Source organism: Rhamphochromis longiceps, linkage group LG3, assembly GCF_057381845.1.
Source record: "Rhamphochromis longiceps isolate RC_006_pf linkage group LG3, R_longiceps_female_GT1.1, whole genome shotgun sequence".
NCBI lineage: Eukaryota > Metazoa > Chordata > Actinopteri > Cichliformes > Cichlidae > Rhamphochromis > Rhamphochromis longiceps.
The window spans coordinates 1024069-1034523 of NC_140559.1; the positions used below are offsets into that span (position 1 = coordinate 1024069).

At 41.6% G+C, this 10455-nt stretch overlaps 1 protein-coding gene across 1 annotated transcript; it reads right to left on the reverse strand.

Annotated features, from left to right (window-relative positions):
• Positions 1-444: 444 nt before the first annotated feature.
• On the reverse strand, positions 445-8870 carry LOC146672440 (uncharacterized). Its single transcript, XM_085387166.1, has 9 exons — positions 8678-8870; positions 6292-6642; positions 5353-5685; positions 5177-5275; positions 4168-4491; positions 3434-3760; positions 2517-2834; positions 1905-2222; positions 445-1149 (listed from the first exon to the last, which is right to left on the reverse strand). Exons 1-9 carry the CDS (start codon positions 8712-8714, stop codon positions 1100-1102), a joined length of 2157 nt encoding a protein of 718 aa, XP_085243292.1. The 5' UTR covers positions 8715-8870; the 3' UTR covers positions 445-1099.
• Positions 8871-10455: the final 1585 nt, after the last annotated feature.

The window sequence follows — 10455 nt, forward strand, 5'->3', positions numbered from 1 at the left end:
TTAGCTGTGGTGGGCTCTGATACTCTGAGAGTTTAAAAAAAAAAAGTAAAAACTGAGCTCAGTCTACATGAAATGTCTGTATGAAGTCATTAAGTACATTCCCTGTTTTTTGATCGGGTTAATAACGTTTGTTTGAATAATCTGTATTTCTTACTGAAGCTGGCCAGATAAAAACTTTCACTCAGTGGGCCCACGTCCTCATTTTAGGTTTGATATTATTTTAATACATAAAGGCGAATGGCTTAAACATGAAGTGAGCTGTGGATTGGGGAAGGCCTCGCCCCTGAAGATTCCCAATTACTAATTCTAAGGGAGAAAGTTAAAGAAGTGAGAAAAGGAAGGGTGGACGGGCATGAAGATGAGAATGAACCGCTTGTAGAACTGGGGGATTATATATAGAAAGGAACTGGAAGATGCTTGATTGGAGGAATGGCCCTGTTCCTGAAATTCAAATACTTTATCTCCAATTAGAAAGCACTTTGAGAGCTTCAGTCTCTCTGACCTGAAGCTGTAGGAACTCTGGTCTCATCCTCAAACATCAGGAGCAGCTGCTCCATCAGAAACACCACAGAAGAAGAACCACAGTAGATCAAAGAGGGCATTTTTATTCTGTTCACTGAACAGATTAATATAAATATAAGATAACTACACCTGCCTCATAATAAAATTATTTACATTTGTCATGCCGGGGCAGATCACACGACTCTGTACAATATACAAAGATAAACATAAACAATCACACTGAGGTACACATGAAAACAGATCGATTGGACTGAGACGAAGCAATCATATCTTTGTTTCCTCTCATTTAACAGAATAATGTCTTCCTCAGAGGATCCACCTGTGCTTCCTCTCCTCTCTCCTCCACCTGTTACAGTGAGGGAACGTCCTCCATGATGGAGGAGCTGCTGGAAAGTGCTGAGAGTTTCCTCCAGAGTGAGACCTCTGTCACAGTTCAGAGGATCTACGGCAGCAGAGACCTTCATGGACACTAAAAGTCTCAAACACACAACAACAACATCACACTGACTCCACTCTGACATCACTGATCAATAATCAAAGAACACACAGATCAAACTGATTGATCAGCCATCAGGACTCAGATCAATGGAGCTGCTTCTGGTTGTCCTGTTTGATCCTGAACTCTCCCTGCAGAGGAGACACAACACAGTCAGACACACACACACACGTTTGTATGTATTTACATCCTTGTGGGGACATGTCACTGACATAATGCTTTCCCAAGCTGCTTACCCTAAAAATCAAAAATGAAGTCCTAACCCTAAACCTAACCACTGTTTCTAATTTTAATCTTGGTTATTTTATGTTGTAATCTGATATAATATGCTCCGTAAATTTGTTCTGATTTGTTCATCTGTTGTGTGGTTTTAAAGTGTTTTAAAGTTCGATTAGTCTTTCGCCCCTATACCCTATATCGGACGACCGATTTGCACGTCAGGACCGCAACGGGCCTCCACCAGGTGTCGTAAAAGTGGTCGTATTGTGCTGCCGTGTTGATGAAAGGTTAGGCAAGTAATCAGGAGCAACAGTTTTCTAACCGTTGCTGTTTATAGTTGTTTTTGGTATAATATCAGGAAAATAAGAACTGGGCTCCAACTGGAGATATTTGTTTTGCAGTTTTCAGTTTCAGCGGCATACAAACTATGTTAGAAAAGCACGAGTCAGAAGATTTATGTCCTGCAGAAGCGGAAATGAAGGACTGAAGATTGCCGCTACACTTACACTTAAACCACAATTTGAGACTAAAAAATGCCGTCGAACTCATCGAAATGGGCATTTTGTCCCCACAAGTGACCGTTAGACCCCACAAGTATTGTAGCATGCCAGGTTTGTGTCCTCACAAAGATGTCAAAACATGTACACACACAGAGACACAAGCAAACCTTTGACTTTGAGGTGCACTGTTTTGTTTCTCTTGACCTCCCCGTCGACTTCACATTTATACTCTCCTCGGTCTCTCTCTGTGGGCTGTTTCAGGGTCAGACTGAGGTCTCCAGTTTTCAGCAGGTCTTTATTCATCTCCGTTCGGTCTTTGTAATCCTGGTGCTGTTTGTGAGGCTGGTCAGAGCCGTTCTCATACACATGGACCATTTTATCACCACTGACCTTCCACTGCACCTTGGTATCTCCAGGCAGGTTTGCTGTTGTTTTAAATGGCAGCTGGACAGACTCCGCCCCCTCACCCTCCTCCACCTGACAGTCTGAGAGGACGACAAACAAAAGATGAGCTGTACAGACAGCAGCAGTGGGTTCCTGAGTAGAACAGAAGGAGGAGCTTTTGTACCTCCTCACAGTACTCTGTAGTTTCACTGTGTTTACACTGTGTGTGTCTGCAGGCCTGGATCTCTAACAAAGCTTGGACTTCACTGTTGGTCCATTTCTCTGTAATTTGTTCCAGTTTAGAGCAAGCTGTTCTTCACAGTTAATGAGGACGTGGATTTCACTATATACATCAGTGTTTGCCTCGCACCCCACCACATGGAAACCACACAAACCTTTGACTCTGAGCAGCACTCTTTTGTATCTCTGGATCTCCCCGTAGACTCTACAGCTGTATCCTCCTTTGTCTCCATCTGTGGGGTATTTCAGGGTCAGACTGAGGTCTCCGGTTCTCAGCAGGTCTTTATTCATCTCTGTCCGGTCTCTGTAAACCTGGTGCTGTTCATCAGGCTGGTCAGAGCCGTTCTCATACACGTGGACCTTCCTGTCATTGCTGTCCCTCCACACCACTTCAGCATCTTCAGGCAGGTTTTTTGAGGTTTTGAACGGCAGGTCGACAGACTCCACCCCCTCCTCTAACTCCTCACAGCAGACTGAGAGGACAACAAACACAACATGAGCTGTAGCAGCAGCAGGTTTTCAGAGTTGTAGAGAAAGCTGAAGGACAGAAGCAGATCAAAATCTAAAACCTGGAGATATAATTTTTTTTTTTAAAGATTCTTCTGCAGAGGGCTTTGGTTTGATTTTGTGTGTCTAAAATAGACTTTATTAATAGCTTCCTATTTTCTTTATAATTAGAATTGTCAAGTCTTGTGGCTTTTACAATAAGGGGCTGGGCTTTTCACACTAAGTGTAAAAACAGAGGCACACAAACATAAATGGCCTACCTTAAATACTGTGACAAAAAGACATATCATATATGATATGTCTTTTTGTCACAGTTTTTAAGGTAGGCCATTTAATTACCATCAGGTGTTGTTGGTCAGTAGGACCTAAAGGTCTGTGACCACGTTGTTGTGATGTTAAATGATGTTGAATACTAAGAGGAACTGTTAAAATATGAATAAACTATGAATACAACCATTGGCAAATAATAAATGGGTTAAATGGATAAGATATGTACAGCTGGAGTTATTACACTTTCTCAAGTTTCAATGGTGTCTGCAGCTCACACACACAAAACAGCACTGACCTTTGACTTTCAGCTCCACTTGTTTCTTCATCAGGATGTTTCCCTCCCTGCTGTAGGTGGTGCAGGTGTAGGTGTCTGTGTCCCAGTCTGTGGGGTATTTCAGGGTCAGACTGAGGTCTCCAGTTTCCACCAGGTCTTCATTCATCTTCGTTCGTCCGCTGTAACGGTGGTCCTGATCTTGAAGCTGGTCAGATCTGTTCTCATACACGTGGACCTTCCTGTTGAATCTGGTCTTCCACTCCACTTTAGCAACTTCAGGCAGGTTTATGGTAGTTTCGCAGGGCAGCAGAATAGACTCCACCCCTGAATCCACCTCCCCCTGGGGGACTGAGAGGACAACAAACACAACATCAGTTGTACAGACTAAAGCAACTCTGAGCATGTTTGACTGGTTCAAATGACATATTTTCAATGAAATGTTCGACTGCTTCTGAAACATGTCCAACTGCCCCACTGAACATAAACAGTTCCTTTGTTTTATTTATGTCCAATCAGCAGCAGAGATGAACTCTGCAGCTCTACTTAAAAAAATACAAAATAATCTATACAATCCATCAGTGAGCTGATAAACGATCATTCAGTTTTATGATGATTTATTTCATCCAGTCTGCTGCTGATCAATAAGCTCTGCCTTTCTAAACCACTGAGAACCTAAACTGGCCAAGAGGCTGAAGTATGGAGAGGAAATAGTGTCAAATATAAAATATGTTTATTGTATGAAACTATGTTCAGACCTCTGACATGGAGCTCCACTTGTTTCTTCTTCAGGAATTTTCCCTTCCTGCTGATGGTGCAGGTGTAGGTGGAGTTGTCGTCATCTGTGGGAAGTTTCAGGGTCAGACTGAAGTTTCCAAATTTCAGCAGGTTTCTCTTCATCGCTGTTCGTCCTCTGTAAAACCGGTACTGTTCTCCACGCTGGTCACGTCCATTCTCATACACATGGACCTTCCTGTCGTCTCTGTCCTTCCACTCCACTCTAGTGTCTTTGAGGAATCTGACTATAGCTTTGCAGGGCAGCCGGACAGACTCCTCCCCTGAATCCACCTTCACCCCGTAATCTGAGAGGACAACAAAGCACAACATGATGACATCAGCAGCAGCTGTGATGGTCACATGACCTCCCTGTCCCTCCTTGTCTTCTAGTCTCAGTCAGATTGTGTCTCAGTTTGTTCCTGATGTGTTCCTGACTCGTTCTTTGGTAACTAGTCTGCAGCGTCCTGTAAAGTGCTGCAGACATGTTGGATGAAGAAGAACAGACAGACTGAGCCTCCACAGTCGGCCATGTCTCACACACATCAGCACAGAAACCATGAAGATCTCGTGTGTCTGAACATCTGAAGCTCTCCACCACATGACTGAGCACAACTCAAGGAGGAACATTTACTGAAGCTGCTGCAACATTTACTGTCAGCACATGTTTCCATGTCAGCTGCTGTTTACCACCACAGAAGAAGAACAGCTTGTCCACATGCAGCCTCTGTGTCAGATCAATGCAGTGAAGCACACACACTGTTTAGTAAAGTCATGTTGTGGAGCTGTTTCACTGATCAATGACTGAGTCTGAAGGAGGTTTTCTGACTTCTGGAACAAACCTGGAAGTTTCTCTTCAGCTCTCTGTATCAGCTGTTTGTAACTCAACTCTTTCAGCTTCTGGAACAAGTTTGTGTGAGCCGCAGTCAAGGAGCCACCAGAGGACACCTGCTGACCATCGGCATTATGGGTAGTGTAGTAGGAGACACTCACCTGACATGAAATAGTGCCGGAAATGATATAAAAGACAACAAGAAACCACAAGAAGAACCAGGAGAACCAGGACAGCTATGGCCCAGGATGGAAATGGTTCTGTGGAGAAACATTAAAAAAATGTGACTGACCTGTGTCCACAATATTGACCTCTGACCTGTATATAGATCTCTGACCTTTGACCTGCAGCACTACTTTCTGTCTCAGGATGTCTTTGTCCCTGTAGACGGTGCAGATGTATCCTCCACTGTCTCTCTCTGTGGGGTATTTCAGGGTCAGACTGAGGTCTCCAGTTCTCAGCAGGTCTTCATTCATCTTCGTTCGGTCTCTGTAAACTTCATCCTGAGTCATAAGGTCGTCATTTCTGTTAGAATACTCATGGACTGTGATGAGTCCCACTTCAGAGCAAGTCCACTCCACTCTGGTGTCCTCAGGCAGGTCAGGTGTTGTTTTGCAGGGCAGGATGACAGAGTCTGACCCTTCCTCCACCTTCACCTCCACCTGCTGGTCTGAGAGGACAAGAAACCACAATATTAACCACAGAACTAGAACCCCAAAAACTTTATTCTGTTCATCTGGACGTACCATTTTCTGTGTGAGAAATCTATCCAAGTGACCTGTAATTATTAATGTGGTTATAAGTAATAAGATCCCTAAACAAAGCTTATTTATGAGATGCTACTACAGTTAATAAAAGATCATGGTGAAGTTTCAGGTTAGCACAGAAACACAGATTTTGACACACTTAGAAAAAACCATCTTGAATGTTTCATGTTGAGTGATGAGTAAAAAGTCAGCTGGCAGTTATAAATATATGTACAGATGTGTGTGCTTAACCTCCCTGACATGAACTCACCTCTCTGACCAGAAGCTGAATTAAATATATCTCAATGAATAAATCTCCAACGGTTGTAGCAGCAAGATCTCTTTTTACTGCTTTGTTCTCACGTTTTGCTTTTTTCAGTGAAGTCAAGTCTACAAACGTTACTGCTGGTTTCATCGAGACTTGCAGAATCATTTAGGAAGTGCTTTTCTTCAGTTTGACATCTGGCCTTTGTCTGCAGTACTAACATATGACCAGTAATTACGACATTTGTTGGAGTTTTTCTGCTAACCTTTGACTTTCAGCTGGATATCTCCGACTCTCCGTTCATCACTTCCAGCACTGATGGAGCAGGTGTAGTTGCCACTGTCACTCTTTGTGGGTTTTCTCAGAGTGAGGCTGAAGTCTGAAGAGTCCAAAGCATCCGGTCTCATTGATGTGCGTTCTCTGTAACGCTGGTTTTGTCCTCTAAGATCATCTCCTCCTTCGCCTCGTTGGTGTACAGATTTGGGGTCGAGGTCACTGCGAGTCCACATCACTGTGGGATTGTCCTCAGGTGTAATACTTGAAAACAGACATGGCAGCAGGACAGACCTTTCCCCCTCAGTCACCTCCACCACCACAGCCAGAGCATGCTGGGAAACTGGAAGGACAGAAAAGCAAATCAAATAAATGTTGTGGGTTTGACCCAGTGTTAATATGAGTTGAATATAACCAACATTATCTTCAGAAACCAGTTTTACAAACAACAAACAGTCAAGTTAATTTAATCAGTCACACTGAAGTGAAAGACTTTTAAAGAACAAAACGGCTGCACTTTAGCAGACCTCTTAAAGTATTAAAACATAAAACTGCTTGAATTGTCCTCATGATTGATGCTTCCATTCAATAAAAATATTGATAAAATATCAATAACACAAACATTTCATAATTCTAACAAACATCACAGACTATGATGTGCAGCATGTGTGACAGAGGAACAGCCACACTCCTGTGAGAATAGATCAGTCCAACCTGACTTTCCTTCACTACAACAATAACTTACAGTGATAGGTTTAAGAAAGTAGCCTGATGGGTAATATATGTAATGTATTTCAGGCCACAGATTTAAAGTTGTGGAGTAGACAGGAACCACCTCTCTCTCTCTGGTGTGTGTGTGTGTGTGTGTGTGTGTGTGTGTGTGTGTGTGTGTGTGTGTGTGTGTGTGTGTGTGTGTGTGTGTAAGATTGTAGTCTCATTAATCTCACTAAGTTTACAGAGAGTGAGAAGAAGACAAGTATGTATAGTAGTAGCTACCAAAGCCAAAAGAGTCTAACAGGCCCAGTGGTGAGGGAAAAGTTAGTATTCAGCTGTTCACTGTGTTCACCACCTCCAAAGGAATAAAGTTCTGCTGGTGAAACCTCCCGACGTCTCTTTCCAACTTTCAGGACAAAGCTACTACAGATGCTACAGATCAGAGCCGCGGACCTAACCAGGTAACGAGAGGCAGTAAGACATTTATTCACTCACTGACTCATACTAACATCTTCCCATCTGTGCCAAAGTACTTCAAACCACATTGTAGTGTAGCTCAGGCAGATTGTTCCCTATCTGCTCCAGACTGCATGCCATGCAAGATACTAATCCTGAATCAGATAAGACAAAAAAGTGAAGGACTGCTTGAGCCATGTCGTGAAACCAATCCTCCCAATTAATGCAAATTAATATCAGCTGGTTCAGTCCCAACTGATGCCCTTTAAAAAGCTGTCTCATTATCAAGGTGTCACACAAGAACTCTCAGGATATGTCATAGGTCCATTGGTTTGCATTTAACTTTTTAGCAACAGATGTCTCTGTAAATTATGGTAAATCCATTTTTGCAGATGATGACGCATTGTGGATAAGGGGGAAAAATATAGACCATCTCATTAAGAAACTCCAAGAGGGCCAGGTAAAGGGGAATATTTGGGTGTAGAAGGGTATTTTAAATTTTCAATTGAGAAAGCTAAAATCATCTTTTTCCAAATAAAAAACAAACATGGGGGAAAACAAAGGTTTGTATGGGAAAGGGCTAGAAAGGGTTAATTGTTTGTTTGTTTTTTGGGTATAGTTTTAATAAGAAATTAGCCTGGAAAACCCACAGAGGACATTATAGGGAAAAGTAAAATGTCACTTAATTTGAGGTGTTTAGCAGCGTTGACATGGGGTGCCAATTTTGATGTGCTTAAAAATATTAATGTCATATTAATTTGCGTGTCCACACAGATGATAAAGGTTTTGTTCAGGAGATTTTCTCTCTGTACATTACGTTTCTTCAAACAGTTCTTTCTGTAAACGCCACTGAGTAAAATGTATTTCAGTGTTCAGGGAGAGTGTTGAAGTCTTAATCAGATGCTTCTTATTAGTGCCTTATTGCTTCTAAAATATACAAACAGTTTACTCTACATATGCTTAAAAATTTTCTACAAGGATGTAGACAGATTAAAAATGGCTGACATAGCTGATTGTAGCATGAGCTCATCTGAAAGCCACCAAGAAGAATCCAGAGATTTGAAAGTTGCTGCTTTGGATTGTTAGTTTGATCTGAATCAGAATCCAGTGTTTGATGGAAATCTCCTCCTGCTGCACTTCAACACATTAAAGAGAGAGAGATGAAAGAAAAGCTGATGATGAGAGCAGAGAGAGGAAGGTGTACTTACCGTGCAGGAGGATCACAAACACCACAAACATCTTCATGTTCCTGTCAAACTCAGAGACTCTTTAAAAGCCCTTCAGGACATCAGCTCACAGCAGCTTCACTTTCCTCTGCTGATCATCTACTGACACTCTCACACTGCTTCACTGTCACAGCTCAGAGTTCAGCTTCACACTTTGTTAAAGCACATCTGTGGAATGAAGTCCGACCGGCCACAGATCAGACGTTTGTGAGAACGGAGGCAGTGATTTGCTGGTTCACCTGTGGGGGCGTGGCTAACAGAAAAGTGGATGAACAGGATGGAAAGTATGAGGAAACGGAACGCCTCCTCATAACTGAAAAGTTTGTGCTAAAATGAAAGAGACTTAGTTTCATCAGACTTTACCTTTAGCCTATTTAGCAGAAGTTAATATTCAGAAGATTGTATTTATAAATATCTGAAACACTGCATGTGTGAAAAGAGAGGGAGAAAACTGTGAGCTCAGATATTTGCTGATCTTTAAAGCTCAAAATCACCACATTCCCACAGACCAATCAGATACAGGATATGAGGAATTATTCACCAGGTGGCCTTTATGACAGGAGAGGAGTTTGGATTCAGCAGCTCTGAGCCTGATACTGAGGTGGAGAAACTCCAACATACCTGATAACCTGTGGAGTGGGAAAAGGAGTACCACGGTACATTTCACCCTTGATTAAAGGCAAATATAACTCTGGATTATTAAGCAGAAGCAGTTAGTTTCTCTTTATTATAAGTAAAAAGAGTAACTGATGAATGTAATGAGAGTTATTTATTTTTATAGGCAGCACAAACTGTTCTAATCTGATCCAATTTCTCCTGTTAAATCAGTCTAGAGGAAGAAAATGCTTTTGTCTATGTGCAAATAAATTCACGTTTTAATGTGTGAGACAGTTTGTTTCTGCAGGCACTAAATCATTTAATGCCCTCAGGACAGAATCAACATGACGACATAGATGCCAACCTTTCTAACTTTTTAGAAATGCCCAAATTCTCTTTTCTCTTTTAATTCTCTTAGATGTTATGAAGTTTAAAAAAAAAAAAGTCTTAAATCAAACTTTCCTGAAGCCCACATTCAGCCTCAAACACATCAGGAGCATCAGAAACACCACAGAAGAAGAACAACACTGATCAGATGAAACCTTACAAAGTTTTTATTTCACAGTTTATCATTATAAAAATATAAAATGTACAAATATCAGATTTGGCCTCATCTGTAGTCCCTGTGCAGATCCAACCAATAAGCAAAGAGAAACATTAAACAGCTCATACTGAGTGAAGCTGGTCACAACTTTAATACTTTAACACTATGATTGGGTTTTATGACTGAAGTGAAGGCACGCTTGTGTTTTTCTTACATGTAGTAAAATTAATATATTACATGAAACATGATATCTTTAAAAAAAATCTCAATAATAAATAAACTCAACTGCTGCCAGGAGCATGCAGAAGCACCAGGTGGCAACATAACCATAACCATGAGGAAGTGTTGGCCAATCAAAAGCCCACAAATAATAACAGGATGCAGACTGACATCTAACAAATAGATAAAGACACACACACCTCTGAAGGTGCGAGACAAAATCTGATTGCTTTGTCCTCATGTCCATGTAGAAAATCCTCTGAATCTGAGAATCTTCATCTCAGCAGTTGTAAAAAAACAACAAAAAAACAAAAACAACAACGACCCTTGGTTCTCAGGGATCCATGTGGATTGCTAATCATGTGTATGAAAGTCCAAAAAAATACCCATGCACATGTGG

Coding starts and splice junctions, on each gene's coding strand:
- LOC146672440 (XM_085387166.1), bottom strand. CDS start 8,714: ATGAAGATGTTTGTGGTGTTTGTGATCCTCCTGCACG. Junction 5,686..6,291: donor TATCCAGCTGAAAGTCAAAG/GTTAGCAGAAAA, acceptor TTGTCCTCTCAG/ACCAGCAGGTGGAGGTGAAG. Junction 5,276..5,352: donor AGTAGTGCTGCAGGTCAAAG/GTCAGAGATCTA, acceptor GTTTCTCCACAG/AACCATTTCCATCCTGGGCC.